This window comes from Arvicanthis niloticus, chromosome 3 (genome assembly GCF_011762505.2).
Source record: "Arvicanthis niloticus isolate mArvNil1 chromosome 3, mArvNil1.pat.X, whole genome shotgun sequence".
In the NCBI taxonomy this organism is placed as follows: Eukaryota; Metazoa; Chordata; class Mammalia; order Rodentia; family Muridae; genus Arvicanthis; species Arvicanthis niloticus.
This window is the reverse complement of record NC_047660.1, coordinates 122,262,998-122,282,079: the sequence shown is the minus strand read 5'-3', so window position 1 is coordinate 122,282,079 and position 19,082 is coordinate 122,262,998. Positions and strand designations below refer to the sequence as shown.

Genomic DNA, 19,082 nt, shown 5'->3' with positions numbered 1-19,082 from the left:
TATAAACTGAAATAAAATAATTAGTAAAATTTACTAAAAGCTTCTTTAGATAGGCATTAAGCCAGGATATAAAAGGTAGTATTATTTTGATGTGTAGGCACCAACAGTTTGCCTTTACATTTATAGGGAATTTACTTAAATTTTTTTATAAGATAGACTTTATAAATAGGTATCAAAACAAGTTTACTGAACTAAAGAGCTCCTTGTTTATTAAGGAATTCATATTTGAAATGGAAGTCTTTTGCATTACACTTGTTATAGTATGTCTGTTTCAGAAATACATGGAATCCTGGTATTGTACTCTCCATACTCATGCTTTGGTGCCTCTTCCTTCTTCAGCAGCAGTGGGAGCAGTGGAGGAAGCCATCCAAGTAGTCGGAGCAGCAGTAGGGAGAACAGCGGAAGTGGGAGTGTGGGGGTCCCTATCGCTGTTCCTACTCCGTCTCCTCCCAGCGTCTTTCCAGGTAAAGCACTAGTGGTCATTTGTTTGGTTTTATTTTATGAATTTGAATTCAATTTGTTTTTGAATTTAGTGAGTTTTCTTTTGTGTGTGTGTGTGTGTGTGTGTGTGTGTGTGTGTGTGTGTGTGTTTTGCTGGTAGTTAAACCCAGAGTCTTCTGAAATGGGATTTCTTCTTAATGAAAATTTTAAAGACTTCTATAGCACTTTATAAGTTTTTGGGAAGTCTGTATATATCCAGCTGATCTTAATAATTGCTTTGCTAGCTTTCTACTTCATTACTTTGTTACTTTGTTTTATGTCCTCGGTAATAGTTAAGTTGGTGCTTTGAGGTTTCATGTTCTTTATTTTATGAGCTTCTTACTTAGTTTCAGTTTTTATTGTAATTGCATTTTCTTGGAAATGGTGAAGACGTTGTTTGAGAATCATTTTGATACAAAGAATGGGATATGTAAATTTAGAGGAGCATTAGAATCCAACAGTTTCTGAAAAACTGTTTCTTCCATTTCTTGAAACAGAAAGATATAGTAGTTTGGTCTGAAGACAGAGTTTGAATTTAGTTTTAAACGCATGAACATAAAAACACTGAGAGCAGCTGAAGGGACAGCTAATTCAGAGCCGTACTGCTCTGGTAGAAGACCCAGGCTTGGTTTCTGTACCCAGACTGGGTGGCTCACAACTGCCTGTAACTCCAGCTCCAGAAGATCCAACCACCTCTTCTGGCCTCTGGACAGCTGCATGTACACTTGCACACTGCATTGCACACATAAACTCTTTCAGGCTTACACATGTGTAAAAAAAACTTTAATAAAAAAAAAAAAACTAGCAAGAGAAGCCAGGTGTATTGGCATATCCTTTTACCCCAGCACTCAGGAGGTAGAGGCAGGTAGATCTCTTGAGTTTGATATCGACCTGATCTATAGAGCGAGTTCCAGGATAGCCAAGCTCCACAGAGACACCCTGTTTCCAAAAATCGAAAACCAAACCAAACCAAACCAAACCAAACCAAACCAAACCGAACCCTAAACCCAGCAAGATAGACTGTTACATAGTTGACTGTGGTGCATGCCTGTAATTCCAACATGCATAGGCTAAAGCAGGAGAGTAGTGAGCTAGGAGCCAATGGGCTATGTAGTAAGAATTCTTGTCTCCAAAAACAAAACATATTTAATTATAATAATACAAGTAGTACCTTTTTACAAAAATCACATAACATGGTATGCATATTTGTTTTAAGGTTTTTTTAAACGATAAACTACTGTTTGGAATATGTCATAATTCTAAGAGAATATTGTTGCTTTACTATAGCTTTATATCCTTAAAATATTTCACGATAAAAATAACAATATACAGGAAGCCATTTCCTTCTAAGTTAGAACTTTCAGGTAAAAAGGAAGGCTTGTTTTTAACTGATTAACATTTTTCTATACTATCCTGAGCATCTTGAATTTGCTGCTCACCTAATGATCTTTTTTTTATTTTTATTTTTTTAGAGACAGGGTTTCTCTGTGTAGCCCTGGCCGTCCTGGAGCTCACTCTGTAGACCAGGCTGGCCTCAAACTCAGAAATCCACCTGCCTCTGCCTCCCAAGTGCTGGGATTAAAGGCGTGCGCCACCACTGCCCGGCTCACCTAATGATCTTAACCATTCTTTTTCCAGTGCTTTATTCTTTTGGCTAGTGTTAAGTGCTGAATACTCTTAATATTCCAGTGCTTCTTCTAATGCTAACGTGACTGCCTTATTAATGCTGACTCTTACTCCTCTTTCCCATCAGCCCCTGCTGCTGGCTCTGCTGGCACTCCTCCCCTTCCTGCTACTTCTGCATCTGTCCCCACCCCTCTTGTTCCTGCTACCGTTCCCTCCTCCACTGCCCCAGACGCTGCTGCTGGGGGTGCACAGACCCTTGCTGATGGCTTCACTTCTCCAACTCCCCCTGTTATTTCTTCTAATCCCCCCACAGGTGAGTATTGGCATGCCAGACAGATCCAGTCATCTGCCCATTCCTTCCTGAAACTCCGGCTTCATATTTGTTGGTTTGGCTTTACTTTATAATTTTTTAACTGATGATAAATATTTTAATCAGAAAGAGGCATGTGAACAAAGAATTTACTGAGAAAAATGGGGTAAAGTCTGTGATGCATTTGTCCAATAAAGTAGCACAAACATTCGTATTACTTTAATTTATTCTGTTAAATATTTGTGAACTTCGTATGGAGTCACCTTCTGTATAGTTTTGAACTTAACATTGGAACTATTCTAGGAAGCTGAAGAGATAGCTTATTTGGTAAAGTGCGTGCTGTGCAAGCATGAGAACCTGAGTTCTATCCCTAGCACCCACAGAAAAGCCAGGCATGGTGGAGTATGTTTGTAATTCCAGTGCTGGCGAGCTGAGCTGAAGGCAGGTGGATTCCTGGGGCTTGCTCACTAGTCAGCCTAGTCTGAGTAAGTGCCAGGTACTAGTGAGAGACATTGTTTAGAAATACAAGGTTGGTGGCTCCTGAGACTAATACTGAAGGTTGACTGCTGGCCTCTGCATACTCAACTATTCATATGCACATGTATCTGCATGTAATACTTGTGCTGCACATGCACACCAATACTGTTACTATAGGTTAAGTCATTAACAAAACCAAGCCTATGACAATTGAAAAGTACTTTTATAAAGACTTGTTTATTTTATGTATCTGAATACATGGTAACTGTCTTCAGACAGAGCAAAAGAGGCCATCGGATCGCTCCTATAATAGATAGTTATGAGCCACCATGTGGTTGCTGGGAATTGAACTCAAGACTCTGATAGAGCAGTCAGTGCTTTTAACTGCTGAGCCATCTCTCCAGCCCCTACAAAAATATATTTTAATACAATATTTTATATAGCAAATTACAAGCTTCTATGTTTATAATAAACTCATACATTATATTTTCAAAGGACTTAAAGATTATTTAAGTTGACTGATGTTTTATTTAAGATTTCAGCCTAATGCTAGGGAGATGACTGAACAGGTGAAGAGTTTGCTAACTAGCCAGACAATGAGAGTTTGGATCCCTGGGGCCCATATGGTATAGAGAGAGCCAGCTTGTGTAATTGTCCTCTAATACACACACACACACACACACACACACACACACACACACACACACACACACACAGAGAGTGATATGAATGTGCCCTCCTTATAAATAAATGTAATCAATCATTTTTAGAAAAGATTTCAATCTCAAATATGTTTTGCTGGGGTAGGAAAATACATTTAACTGTTAATATAATGCTGGTTAGTAAATGGGTCCTTTTTTTGAGACAGGGTTTTTCTGTGTAGCCCTGGCTGTCCTGGAACTTATTCTGTATATCAGCCTGGCCTCGAAATCACAGAGACCCACCTGCCTCTACCTCCCAATTACTAGGATTAATTACTGGGCACCACCACTACCTGGATACTAATAAAACATGTTTTAAAAGATGTCCTTTTCCAAATTGGAATTTGGATGTTGTTTTATTGAGATAGCTTTTATAATAATCCATATGAAGAAGACTTTTCTGTAATGGATGAGTGAATATATGGCAGTCATTTGGTTGAGATATACACTAATCCAGCTAGTTAAATAGAGAAATCTTGCTGATGCTACAGACCCAGAAGTAATAAATGACCCCTAAGAGTTAATTTTAGCAATTAAATGCTAATATAATAATAGGTACTTGGCTGTGCATGATAGACTTAAGATAGATGAGAATTAAGAGTGGATCCAACTTTATACAATTTGTAATTGTCTGAGTTTTTTTTTTTAAGATCCTAAGCAATGCTTTTCTCCCTATTGTCTTGCCCTTTCTGCTTTTTATTTTCTTTTTACCTCTTTCTCCTCTTCCCCTCATGGTACAGCATCTCTTCTTCCCTGTCTTCCTATCATTCCCTTCCTTCCATGCCTTATTGCTTGCTGCTATTCTTTCATGGGTGTATAATACTCTGTCATAAGAGGACCTCTGATTGAGTGGGCACCATGTGAGGGTAAAGGCAAGGTTGGGTTCGGGGTTTGAATTATATGGAAACTGGGTGGATTAGGAAAGAGTGTTTCAAGTTGATAGCAGTGAATAATTTTGAAGAGGTAAAATAGGTTGAAATGAGCAATAAATGGATAGGTTTCTGGGGTGATGATAATTTTGATTCAGATTTCATAAACTATTTTAAGACATAAGATGAGTAAGAAAATGAGCATATTGAATTGTATAAAGATGGGTTTGACTTGGCGTTAAAGCAACAAGTGTTTTGTTGAAATATTTTGTTTCCTTTTCAACAGTGTTCTTTTGTTATCACCACCTGTTTTAGAATACAACTGTAGCAAACATTTTTCTTTGCTTTTTAAAAAAATTTTTGTTTTGTTTTATTTTTTGGCTTTCCCAGGATTTGATTCATTGTTTAGTCTCCAATGTTTAGTGGCTACTTTAAATTATTATTTTTTGGAGAGGAGAAGGGAACTTAATCTCTTTTGTGTTCTATAACAATACTGTAGATTAGATTATTAATTATATTAGTCTGGCTATATTAGTTCTGGAGGCAGAATATCTAGTATCAAGGTTCCTTATCTGGTGAGGGACTATGTACATAGGATAGAAAAGGAGAAAATCCACTTTTGATAATGGCGTTATTTATTTATGAGAACAGAACCCTCATAACCTAATCATTGTTTATAGCTGTTGTCTTTTAACACTGGTGCACTAGGGCAGTGCTTCTCAACCTTCCTAATGCTGTGACCCTTTAACCCAACCATAAAATTACTTCATTCCTATTTCATCACTGTAATTTTAAAATTGTTACTAATTGTAATGTACCTAGGCAGTGGTGGTACACACCTTTAATCCCTGCTCTTTGGGATTGGAATGGACAGAAGCAGGTGGATCTCTGTGAGTTTGGGTCCAGCCTGGGCTACAGAGTGAGTTCCAGAAAAGCAAGAGAATACACAGAGAAACCATGTCTCACAAAACCAAAAAAGAAAAGAAAAAAAAAGAAATATAATGTAGATACATATCTGATATGCAGGATATCTGATGTGTGACCCCTGGGTTGAGAATAGCCAACTGGAGACTTGCCATTGGACACGTTTTATTTATACCAGAGGTGTACATTTTAATTAATTATGCTTTTAAATATTGTCAAATGATTAAAAGAAAGTCAAAATGTTAATTAGTTTTTGATTTAGATGTTACTTTTCCAAATGTAATATTTTGATTTTCCTCATTTTGTGCTTTAATTCAGTGTCAGCAGAGTAGCAGCAGTCATCTTGCATTAAGTTGGATACTGTGATTTTTTTTTTTTAATAATCTTACTAGAAAGTGAATGATGTACGTAAAGCATTTCATTATCTGAGATAAGTTTCTTTTAATGATGCATTTGTGTTCTGTCCATTTTCCAGGTCATCCTGTTCAGTTCTACAGCATGAACAGGCCTGCCTCTCGCCACACACCACCCACAATAGGGGGCTCACTGCCCTATAGACGCCCTCCTTCCATAACTGCACAAACAAGCCTTCAGAATCAGATGAATGGAGGTCCTTTTTATAACCAGAATCCAGGTTAGATTTCTCTTTTGCAGTTTCTTTTAATTTCTTTTACATTGCAGCATAGAAAACAAACAAACAAAACCCTTTTGTTACCCATACTTAGCCCATACCTAATAGGTGTTTATTATATACACATTTGGTAGTTTAGTCTATTGTTGAATGGATAGAAGAATGAACAGTAAGTTTTTAATAATACTGTGTGTTTACTTTAAAAAAGTTAATACATGATTTATATGTAAGGCTAAAGAGCTCATTTCTCCTTCCCCCAATGTAATAGTTTCAGTGTGCCTAGTCATTTGCTTTTAAAATTAATACTGAATTGGCAGTGCTGGCGTACACCTTTCCAGCACTTGTGAGGCAGAGGCAGGTGAATTTGACCCAGCCTAGTCTATAGAATGAGTTCTAGGACAACCAGCTACATAGAGAAACCCTGTTTTGAAGAAGAACAGCAACAAAAACCAACTAACACTAAGCTAGACGTACACATGCTTTTTTGTAATCTCACCATTCATGGGGCAGAGGCAAGGAGAGTAGCCAGTCTAGGCTGCAGAATGAGAGCCTGACTCAAGTGGAGTATATATAAGAATAGTGTTTTCTTTTTGTTTAATGAGATATCACTGCTCTGTGAATTACACAGAAGTTTGGTGTACATAAAGGTGTTTTGCATTAGGCAGTCAAACTGTCTAAATACAGTTATTACATCAGATACTGTGATGGGCCTTGGAGAAATCGATTCAAATATAATAGTTGAAATAAAGAATTGAATCATATATTACAGAAAAGCTAACTGTGCACATTTAATGTTATATATAATAATGTTTTGTTAATTCCCTGGAGAATTCAAGGGAAACTTTAGACATCTTGACTACATGAATATATTATGTTAACTTACTGTTTTGTTTTTTAATTTTTGCTAAGAGGTAATTAAGCTTATGTGAGCTCCTCTTAGGAGACAAATCATCCCGTCTCTTATAAGCATTGAATTTATGGAGTGGAAAATTTATGCTGTGGCTGCTACCTGTTAGTAAAACCTTAATTATGTTTTTAGAATCTTGCAAAAGAAAAAAATGACTTTCTTTTTATTTGTTATCTCATTTGATTCACATATAGATAATAAGATTGGTGGTAGTTTTAAAATTATTTTTTATTTTATGTATATATAGGTATTTTGCTTACAAGTATGTATGTATGTATGTATGTATGTATGTATGTATGTTTGTATGTTTGTGTACCATGTATATGCCTAATGCCCACAGAAGCAAGAAGAGGGAGTTGGATTTTCTGAAACTGGAGCTACAGATAGTTGTGAGTGCAGGGAATGGTTGAATCTGGGTCCTCAGGAAGAGCAGTTGTGAACTTAATTGCTGAACAGTCTCTCAGTCCCAAGATTGATGATCAGTCATATATATCTACTTTGTATATGAAACCAAGGTCAAGGTGTTTTGTTTGCTTGTTTTTCAAGACAGAGCTTTGTGTAGCCCTGGCTGTCCTAGATGTAGCTCTGTCGACCAGGCTAGCCTTGAACTCAGAGATCTTTCTCCCCTGCTTTTCAAGTGCTGGGATTGAAGACATGTGCCACTTAATATTTTTTGATTATGTATTTCATGCTTTTTCTATTGTCATGTCCTACCTGTACCTTCAAATTAAAAGTTGTTGTTTTTTTTTTTTTTGTTTTGTTTTTTTTTTTTTTTTTTTTGTAGTGGTGGAGTACTTGTTAGTCATTATGCAATAGTGTTCTGAGAAAATTGTTCAAAAATATTGTTGAATGTCAAATAAAGCCCTTTTTTCTTTTTCTAAGTTTCTTCACTGTTCTGGGCTCCTCTCCTATATTGAATGCTGTATTTGTAGTTTAGTTAGTGCAAAATGCAGTGTACATCTACCTAAATTCCTTGATTGAAATATATTTGTCTTTTCGTGCTTAGTGTTTTAGGCTGTTTTTTTTTTTTTTAATTCATTTGCATCTTAAATATTGCCAGAATATATCACATACCCTGCCTCTGGTTATGTTTTCCAAATTTGCATTACAAGTATTTTTTTTTTCTGAAATTATTTTTCCCCACTTTAAAAACTATGTCTTATTTAGACAGGTTTTGAATTTGTGGTTTCACCTTATTCTCCTGACTCACCCTCCTGAGTTGGACGCATGATCTCATGGCCATTGCATGCACTGTTGTTTTTGTTCTTCAGTTTTAGTTCATTAGCTACAGCTTACTTCGTTGTTTCGTGGAAGATGGGCTAGGTATCTGGAAAGTACTGCTTATAGTCCTTTTCTTACTTTAGGTTTGAAACAATGATGTTAATCCAAAATGGGTTAAATCCATAATGAGGTTGTCACTGTTACAGCTTTGATACAGATGTACAGGGTACTTAGTAAGACTACAGAAGGAATATTTCATGCTGCGTATATGTACTCAATAGTTCTGAGACCTCTGCAGATAAAATTTGACAGCTGTTTTATACATCTTTTTCATGTATTTAAATCTTGAAGTACTAAGTCTAGGGCTTTGTGTTAGGCAAGTGCTCTACTGTTGACTTGTATCTCTAATGCACTAAAGAGTTCATATTTCAATAATGCTTTTTTAATAAATCAGATTCATATATGCCAAAATAGTTTAAAGTAAAATTAAATCATTAGGGAGGGACTTTAAGTATTTTACACACTCAAGGAACTAAGGTGAATTGGAATTGTTGGGGCTGTGAGAAGTAGTTCAGTTGTGACTTTGTATTTTCTGTATCTAACTTCTGCCTTCTCTTAGAATTTGGTAACTTTAAAGAAGATAATTATCGCTCTGGTAATCATAGTGCTTTTTAAACCCAATTTTTAAAAGCAGAACAAAATTATTGTTCTAGAGAGAGAAGTCTCTGGAATTTAAACTATGATCCTTGAACATGCTAGGCAGATGTTCTGTCTTTGTCCTGTATCCCAGCCCTAAGCATGCCTTTTTCCTTTGACAACTCTTTGGTGAGCCTTAGTGCTCAGGGAACCGTTTGTGAACATGATGCTTGTATGAGCCTGTATTTGCAGCCAGAGCCTTGCCATGGACGCATGCTTCTGAAGTTGGACAGTGCAGTGCGGTTCTGTAGGATATAAGCCTGACAGCATTCCCACTAATGTAGTTTGTTCTGAGTCTGATAAAGGACAGTCTAACAGGGATTAAAATATGGAATGCTAGTGCCAAGTTCAAGCTGGAAGGTAGTTGTATTCTAATGAATACAGCCATTTCAGAAGCAAGTTACTGAATGAAACCCTCATAAGAACAAAACTGAAACACTTTTGGTTTTCATTTTATAAATTCAAAGAAACTGATATTTAAATTTATTTACCAACAGTGAAGAGAATTACAGAAACACAGTTATTAGTTAAGTCTTCTTTAAGAATATAAAGCATTGGATCTGGAAAAATGGCTCAGCAGTTAAGAACACTGACTGCCCTTCCAGAGGTCCTGAGTTCAATTCTCAGCAACCATATAGTGGCTCAAAACCATCTATAATGGGGGTCCAATGCCCTCTTCTGTTGTGTCTGAAGGCAGCTACAATATACTCATATAAATAAATAAACCTTAAAAAAAGAATATAAACCATCTTGTTATTAAAGAATGCATATATATCTACATGTGTTTTTTACATATACATTTATACACATATAACAAACCTAGTTAATAAGACATTAATCATGATTTCCAAGTATGAAGCTGTTTGTAGCAGTTAACTTACAGTAATCAGTGTTTCTTGAAATAGAGGCTTTATGATCTTAAAGTGTTTAAATTCTTTCCCTTTCAGGGATGTACAAAGAAACCGTGAAAAGGCACTATTAATATGGCAGATGCTGCACCTTAGTCTCTAAGGCAGGGAGGTTAGGCATAGCAGTACAGCTCTGCAGCAGGTTAGAGGTTGGTGTGGTGTAGTGAATAAGGAGCAGTAGCAAGAAGCTGTGTTTGAATGTTATTTTAGATAGTTCTTGGGGGGGAGGCAAACCAAATAAAAAAATCCTACAGCTAAAAAGTCTAACTACATTCCCATTTGACCATAAATAGGTCCTTAGTACTGACTTTTAAATGCAAAGTATATTTTTAGACTGTAAGTCATAATCAGATACATTTTTTTTTTGGTATAACAGCTTTTGTTGACTTTATATTTGAAAAAGAGTACCAAAATGATGTAATTAAAAAGAATGTTCTGAGACTACAAGGTTAACAGTTCTTTGTAACCCCAGTTGTATCATTAGCTTCCTATTACTAATTACTCAAATTATTTTTTAAATCTTTCTTGTTTTAGGTTGATACTTATTTTTAAAAAAATATAGTTTAAAATAAATTGCATAAATTATTTTCTTCCCTGGAATAAAAAATACCATCAACTAAATTTAATAGGTAATAATCAAACATAATGTTCTTCATGGAATTCAGAAGTAGTTTTTTAAAAAACTAATACTGCTTATCTGTGAACTTCCAAGAACGCCAGCCTTTTTTGTTTTTAAAGATTTATTTATTTACTTTATGTATATGAGTACACTGTACCTGTTTTCAGACACACCATAAGAGAGCATCAGATCACATGACAGATGGTTGTGAGCCACCATGTGGTTGCTGGGAATTGAACTCGGGACCTCTGGAAGAGCAGTCAGTGTTCTTACTCCATCTCTCCAGCCCCAGAAGCAATTCTTATTATGTTCATTTTGCCTTTTTATAAGAATATTTATAAAGCTTATAAAAATAAGATGTGAAGGAAGGAAGGGAGGGAGGGAGGGAGGAAGTTTACGTCTGCTTCTAGAAGGTGTTTGGTCTCACAAGATGTCTATGCATATGCAGTGTCCTTCTTTCCTGTGGTCCAGTGCCATGTGCTGCTGTTTCTCTGCTGTACCTGCTGTCTAGCTGCTGTGTCAGCAGCAGACCCAATCTTCTGAGTCAGGTTCTTACTGCCAGGAAGTGAGATTTCAGGGAAAACTGAAGTAAAATTATCTTTTGAAGGAAGGAATGTTTCAGAGAGTAAGCTGGTTTTTCTTCTACCTAGATTCTCTTCAGAGTGACCTGCTGAGCTCTCCTGCTTTGTGCTGTGCTTGCATGTGTGTGCCGCTGTCAGCCATGAGCACTCTGCTGAGAGCGCCTATCTATATCCCACCCATATTTTCTTGTTGTCTCTCATTCTTATGCTTAAGTTACCCTCATTCATTCCACTTAAGAAAACCTCAGGTGTTTGATATTTACCAATGAAGATTCAAGAGCCAGTTGCTGGGATGAATGCCTGCTAGCTCAGAGAGGCAGAGAAAGAACTAGCTGAACATTTTCCTCAGTTGACATTCCAGAAGGGATCCCCTCTCTCATGGTCTCAAAAAACCTCTCTAAATGAATCTCTCTTCCTTCTACTTCTTATGCGTCTCTCTGTGTCCTTCCTCCTAATTCCCTCTTACTCTGTTTTTTTCTTGATAATCCTATGTTGACTTCCTATCAGCCGGTTGTAGCTCTGCCTCTTAACCTTTGGTTGACTTTAATCCTGTTTACAATAAACAGAAAGCTCTTGGATTATAAAGGTGTGTGCTAGGGCTGAGCCACACTACTGCTAAAAACATTGTTTTCCAGTAAATAATACAATCTTGGGGGTTACAATGTGATGAAATATTCAGCAGCAGTTATGTCATTATGTCTTCATCACCCTGAGCTTCTCCAATACTTAATTACCAAGGTTAATGAATTCATAGCTTTACCTTTCCTCCTGCAGGCTAACAAACTCTGAGAGGCTCTTTGCCCTTTTGCTGTTCCTTGTATAGAAATTAAATCATTAGTTGTCTGTACTGGTTTACCTACAGTGTTACTAAGTTCTTTTTGTTTCTAGAATCTGTCTTGATTTACTGTGTTCCAGACTTAGATTAGGCTTTAAAGAAAAATTTTTTCTACCACTATATGAAATAGGGTTGTATTATCTGTTTTTCATACCATATTTATGGATTAGATTCAAAGGATCTTGTCATGGTATCTAAACATAAAATGTAACATCAAGAATTTGGGGCAGAGTAACTTTAAAAAATTAGTCTTTTTGTTGGGGTCCAGGAATTGCCTCACAAACCACAAGAACACCGATCTCAGTCAGACAGAGATAGCTTATTGAACATATGCCCCAAGACTGGTTGACCAAGGCCATGGTCCAGATTCAGGAACTGAACCATGACCCTGAGTTAAGATCCTACAGGGTTCTTAAGCCCCAAATCCACAAACATCTGCCAAGTTGTTTCACTATTCAGGATTTAGAGATAGGGGGTTTCCGTAGGAACATGTCTTAGTTGTACACTCATCCTGCTCCCGTTGGTTGGGGTATTCAGCTGTGGCAGGGGACTTGCCTTGTCTAACACTCATGTCTTAACTTGTTTACCAAGATGGTACTTGTCTAACATTCATGTCTTAACTTGCCAACCAGGATATCAATTACCTACACAGGTGTTTCTTTCTGCCAAGTCAGATGTCAGTTCCCAGGGAGGTCTTGGGAACTTAAACTTTACTTGGCCACGACTCAAAATGGAAGTCTTAGTCCAGATAGTTTCTTATATTGGTGCAGGTGTCTCCTCTCTTATGTTGGGGAACGTCCCGGGGCAGCTCATATCATAAAAGCTTATATACAGGTGCAGGCAGGCCGTGCTGTTTATTGGGTGGTTGGTTTGGGTCTAAGCTTTTTGTGGGTAACTATACAAAACAGTTCTACTAACTCTATTGTGATTAGTTTCCAAGGGCAGAGATATAACAGAATATGTAATTAGTCTTGGCATTAGAAAGTTTCCTAGTAACAGTAGAAACATATGAGAAAGTTTTCTTATAATGGCAGGCTAGCCAGGTAACTGTTACCTGGCCTTAACATTTTACCCAAGCCTTAACGTTCCATCTAGGCCTTAATACTTTACCTAAGTTCTTTACACTAAGCTCTTTTTCGTGCCTACACATCCACTTTTCTGTGATTTTCATTTAGCATTTTACGTTTACTTTATGTCTGAGTGTTTTGGCAACATGAATGTATGTGTACCACATGCATGCTGGGTAACCTGTGAAGGTCATAAAGGTTTTTGGGTCCATGGAACTAGACTTACAGATGGTTGTGAGCCACCATGTGGGTGTTAGGTCCTCTGTAAAGAAGCAGCAGGTGCTCTAAACAGCTGAGCCAACTTTCCACAACCAACGTTCCAGCACTGCTTGTTTGTTTGTTTGTTTTGTATTTAGGAGAGGGTTTCTCTCTGTAGCTCTGGCTCTCCTGGAAGTCTCTCTAGACCAGGTTGTTCTCAAACGCACAGACTGTCTGCCTCTTCCTCATGAGCTGGGATTAAAGGCTTATGCTACCACTGTCTAGATATGGCCTGTTTAATTTTTAAACATATTTTCTACTAGCTGGGTAGAGAAAACATTTTGGTCTTGTGAACTTGGCTCATGGTATTTTATGCCTCTAAGCCTTTGTCCTAATTTGGTTCCTTAAACTTGATTGTCTCTCTCACCTCCTGTCTGCATAACATACATCTCTTCAAGCACTTGTCCAAGAGATCCATTCTCTGTAGTCTTCGTCCCTGTGGCCAGCATTGTCTCTAGGGAAGGTAGACAAAGCGATGTGTGTGTGTGTGTGTGTTATCTCTTTGAGTGATGAAACAGTTGAATCTTCTTAGTGTTATTAGTTACTTGAAATTTGGAGCAAACAGAATTCTGTTAAGAATATGGATATCATAGTATATACCCTTTCTCACAGAAACTGTAACTGTAGAGTTAACCTTGAAAACATTTAGGTTTTTGCCTTATTTGTTTGTTTATACATAAATGTCTGTTGAAGTCTTACTGTATTCCTATACTGTGTCATACATTTGAGATGGAGGAATGCAGTCTTGGAAGAACAGTGGTGTTTTCTGTAGGCTGAAGGAGAAAATGTGATGGATTGGAGTTACAGAAAAAAAAAAAAACCAAAAAACAAAAAACCAAAAAACAAAAACTGCAGTAATGTCACCTGATTCTCAGTGAAAGGTTCTGATAACTAGTCTTCCAGTAGAGGCCTTGACCCTCAGTAAGAACTCAGGTCATATTTGTTTAAATGAAGAACCAACTATTACATGTTATAAAAAGCCTGTTTAGGTTATTGGAATGTTAAGTTTTTCTCATATACTGACAGACATTTAAAAAAAATCAACCAAACTATTTATGATAATTAACAGAAATTTTTAGAGAACACATTTGTAGCACATACAAATTGGATGTGTTCCCATTACATGTTAGATTAGATCATGTGTGATAACTGTTTCCTGCTGTAGTTTTAAAGCTTACTAAAACTCTTAAGTGTATTGTCTTATTTATAAAATTACCCTCCGAAGTGGATCCATAAGGAAGACAAATATGTGTGAAAGTGGTGCACCTCCTTTATATATAGTCTTACTGTATTATCCTTCCTTCTATATAACTCGCCCTTACCCCTTATCCTCCACACCTTTTTTGTTTTTGCAGTATCTCTTGCTCCTCCTCCTCCTTCCATCCTACAGGTAACTCCTCAGTTACCTTTAATGGGATTTGTGGCCAGAGTCCAAGAAAATAGTAAGTTTATGTCTTCTTTATGCTGTAGATCAGATTATAGGCATAGAATGTAATTTACATATGACTGACTAAATAGTCATTCATATATTTGAATAAGTCATTGTTTGAATTGCTAGTAATGATAGAGTAATTGAGGTGGACTGGAGAGAGAGAGCTCATTGGCTAAGAGTGTACTTCTTCTAGCAGAGGACCTGGACTTCAGCTCCAGGAGGCTCCATCCACACCTATGACTTCTGCAGACACTGACACTCACATGCACATAGCCACACTTAGACACATAATTAAATTATGGTAAATTTCTCTGCTTTCCAATAGCTTTAAAATGATAGATTCTGCAAGTTATACTAAGAGCACATGCTTAGCTTCCATGAGATCCCAGGTTTGATCCCCAGGACCATAACCAAAAAACACCACCACCACCACCTCCACCACCACTACCACCATCACCACCACATAGTTATAAAGGTCTGACAAACAGACATAAAATAGTAATGGAAGAAAAACTACATGAGGAGATAATCTAATTGCCAAAGACATAGCCTGCTTATTTCTCAGTTGCCTAAACATACTGTTTCCCTAGTTTGCTATTACTAGAATCATAGATGTTTTATACGTGGCCTGGATATATCATTCTCCTATTTTAAGTATGAAAAGGACCACACCATAGTAGGGCACACATCAGTCTTCCAGTTTGTCTCCCAAGAAGCAGCCATTGATTGACAGTGAATTTTCTTTGGTTTGTATTTTACTTTTTGAGTCATGCATAGTTATATAGCTAATTTTATTGGTATATTGACTCTTCTGGGAAAGCATTAAGGAAACTTGCATTTTTTAATTGGGAGGCCTGTGTTACCATTTAATGATGAGTGTCACAAAAAGAAATAAATAGTTCTTGTGATGAGCGATCAAGGGGCTACATCAGTCATAAACTTGCATGACGTCATGGAACCTAAACTTAAAGGAGTTACAGTTAATCCACGAGTAACATGGATTTGAATTATTTGGGTCCCACTGATTTTGTCAGTGTTGAAACTTGTGTTGTGGATATGTAAAACAGTGTGTTTGTCCTTTACTATCATAAAATGCCCACAAATATATTATAAAACATTAAAATTTTATCAAACTCAAGCAAAAAAATATTCACAGGCCACATATGACCTCATTTGTAGTAGAGATATAAGTAAAGATTTAAGTAATGCAGTTGATGAAGTCATAGCTGCATAACAGTAACCTCACGTTACTCTACTACTGTAACACTTTGTAACCTCCCGTTACTGCTGTGAACGTGTGTTGTAGTGTCTACTTAAAACAGAGTGTTAGCCTAATCATCCCTGCATTCCCAGGAAATTGCTTATTCAGGTAAAAAAAATGTTCCCCCGAGGGTGAGGGATCACTGAGTGACAGAGTGGTTGCCTAATGTGCACAGCCCTGGGTTTAATTTCTGCCAGTAGTTGGGGTAGGTATTGAGAGTGATTGATTGTGATCTCTCATGAGTTTTCACTGTATATAATAATGTGGCAGAATATGTGTTAATTGACTGTAATAATAAGGCCTCCTGTCAGGAGCAGGCTATTAATAGGTTTGGGGGCAATCAAAAGTTAATAGGCATTTCTGACTACTGTATGATTGTGGGAGAGGTACAAATAGTTGCTTTGTTCCAGAGTCAGACTGTACACTAGTTTAAGATGCAGTGTCATCAGGCCATAGTAGCCCACTGTGCACCTCTCATGTAAAGGGTGGATGCTACCACTCTAGGCTAAAAATAATTATAACCTCTTGTTATGGTTCTCTGGAAGTAGGCATTTAACAGTAGAATGTAAATGTCACAGTAGGTCTGTCACAGCAGGGGCTTTGCTAATTTTGTGTCCCTGGCACTTAGAAAAGGGTCTGTCTGATAGCAGGCATTTTGGTGCCCTACTTTTTTGTATTTTGTTTGTATTTTAACTGGTTGTTCGTACAGTCTTAGCACCCGTCTCAGGGTTTCTATTACTATGATCAAACACCATAAGCACAAGCAACTTGGGAAAGAAAGGTTTCATTTGGGGAGGAAAGGTTTCATTTCGTTTATACATCTTTCTGCACATCACACTCTGCTTATACTTTCAGGTAACAGGCCATCACTGAGGGAAGTCAAGACTGGAACTAAGCAAGGCAGTAACTTAGAGGCAGGAGCTGATGCAGAGGGCATGGAGCGGGGCTGCTTACTGGCTTGCTTCTCATGGCTTGCTTAGCCAGCTTCCTTATAGCACTCTTGACTACCATCCCAGGGATGCCATCACTCTTAATGGGCTGGATCCTCCCCTATCGACCAGGAAAATGCATCACAGGCTAGTCTGTTGGAAACATTTTCTCAAATGATGTTTTCATTTCCAAAATGACTGTATGTGTCAAGTTGACCTAAAACTAGCCAGCACAGTGCCCAAAGGTTGGGTGTGTCAAGTCCTTTTACTTTTCTCTTTTTTCTCTTTGGTTTCTAAAAGTAGTCTATTTATTTCTGTTTATTAGAAAGTATATTACGAGTATCAGTGAGCTTTAAAACAGTGTAATTTTTAAAGATTTTTTTTAAACGTAAGGGCTATTTTGATTTATGTCCAACTATATTCTTTATGTTTTTAAATTATACCTTTGCAGCCTACTGGTCGTTTGGCTTGTGTGTGACCCATGCTGGCTCCAGGAGAAAGTGTTTTTCTTATCAGTTGGTCTAGTGTGTGTCAAGCACAGTTGTGGTATAACCTTTTGCCAGTAGAAAGTTATAACCTTTAGAGATTAACTGGAGGATAGAACATACTGCACTTAAATTAAAATTTCCTGAATTATAGACTGATTAGGTGTTTTGGAGTTCCACATTTAGTTGAAGTGTCATTATAGCAAGAATAACATTTTCCCATCACAAATCAGTTTAAGTTTATTGATTAAAGAAAATAGTTGAATAATGAGTGGAAAGGTTTTTCTATTTTTATTTTATTTTTTAAACCAGTGCTGTGATGAGCACTTACCTGGGGAAATCCCATCATTCACTTGTTACCACTTGTTCTTTGAAGTGCTGCTGCTCAATCTGAACAAATTATTTCAAATATTTTAGAGAGTACTAGCCAGATTTTGTAACTGACTTTGAAGATTAACAATCTATCAGAATATTTTCTTTTTTCCTTCAAAAATCAGACTGTAAAGATGAGCAGGAATATGAACTAGTTGTCATTAACTTTACTAGTGATTAGTGCAAGGGAGAGTGTTTGTAGAAACATCGAAGATATTTCATAAGTAGAAGCACTATTTTAATTTAATGTTATTTAAGTACTTGATTGGTGTTCAAGGCTTAGCTGTCACTTGAGTAGATCATTGTAGAACACTGTTATAGCAGCATTGTTAGTATTTTAAAAGCCACTTCCTAATTTGGTTCCTATCATAACTGATTCCTTTGGGATTTCTCTCAGCCTCCTTCCTGTCAGTCCCTTCTTCCTTCATATGAGGTATAGTGACATTTTCCCTCTGTACTTTTCTCAGTGCTGAAGCTGGTTCCTAGCCACACGAGGCTGGGACTGACTTAACAGTTGTGGCAGGATGTATACATTCAAATGAGTGTCATTTTCTTTAAAACATGCACTATGGAAAGATGTGTACTTTGTTTTAGAATCATTGCAAGGCTTTTCAAGCATTATTTTAAAGATAGGCTATTGAACTAACATATTCTTTGCATTAAATTTAATGTGTGGAATAGTCTGGAGTCACTTGGAACCAGTTATATTAACCACTTACACTGTGATTAAAAAAAAGCACAGATCTGTTCCTTTTAAGTTCTCATATGGCACCCCTGTTATTTATTGAGTAAACTCAGCCATCCTTTCCTCTACCTGTCCTACTTCGGGTTATTTCTTCTCTCTTCTCTCTTCTCTCTTCTCTCTTCTCTCTTCTCTCTTCTCTCTTCTCCTCTCCTCTCTCTCCCCTCTCTCTTTCTCTCTCCCTCTCTTCCTTTCCTTTTCCCTTTTTCCTTTTCCCTTTTCCCTTTTTCCTTTCCTTTTCTTTCTTTCCTTGAGACAGGGTTTTCTGTGTAAGCCTGCCTTCTTCTATACTTTACTACCTCCCAGCCCTTCACTTGGCTCATCTCACGTCTCAGGAAGCCTTTCTTGGCCCAACATAAAGCATTTGGGCTATGATGATGCATGTTACTATAATTTCTTACAGCATCACACTACTTAATTGTAAATCAAAGTTTGATTGTCCACATCTTGGTGACATTTCCCCCTTACTCTTCTCAGTGCTGAACCTGGTTCCTAGCCACATGAGGTTCCTGGTGGTATTTACTTACTGATAATGAATCATGGCTTATGTGGTACAGATTTTATCTGGTAGTAGTGTAGCTTCTAAGATATGGACAGAGATGCTTTTCTGTCTATTGTATAGTAACATTAATCTCGGGGAGCTTCTTTTCACATTTGTAAAATTAAGATTAAAACCAGCACCTTGGCCTGGGGGTGTAGTTTAGAGGGTTTATGTAGGATGTAAGATGTGTAAGGATCTTGAGTTGAGCCC

The 19,082-nt window shown here is 37.2% G+C and overlaps 1 protein-coding gene across 40 annotated transcripts in view; it reads left to right on the top strand.

The window, feature by feature from the left end:
• Positions 1 to 19,082, top strand: part of Abi2 (abl interactor 2) — a 74,085-nt gene that overhangs the window by 43,714 nt on the left and 11,289 nt on the right. For 7 of the 40 annotated variants that reach the window (XM_034497102.1, XM_034497116.2, XM_034497107.2 and 4 more), the window contains 2 exons: positions 340 to 464; positions 5,863 to 6,021. In XM_034497102.1, coding sequence (XP_034352993.1) covers positions 340 to 464; positions 5,863 to 6,021 — 284 coding nt within the window. Of the gene's footprint in view, positions 1 to 339; positions 465 to 2,233; positions 2,420 to 5,862; positions 6,022 to 14,465; positions 14,553 to 19,082 lie in introns of all 40 variants that reach the window. The other 33 variants (XM_034497090.2, XM_034497083.2, XM_034497088.2 and 30 more) reach the window with 7 other exon arrangements.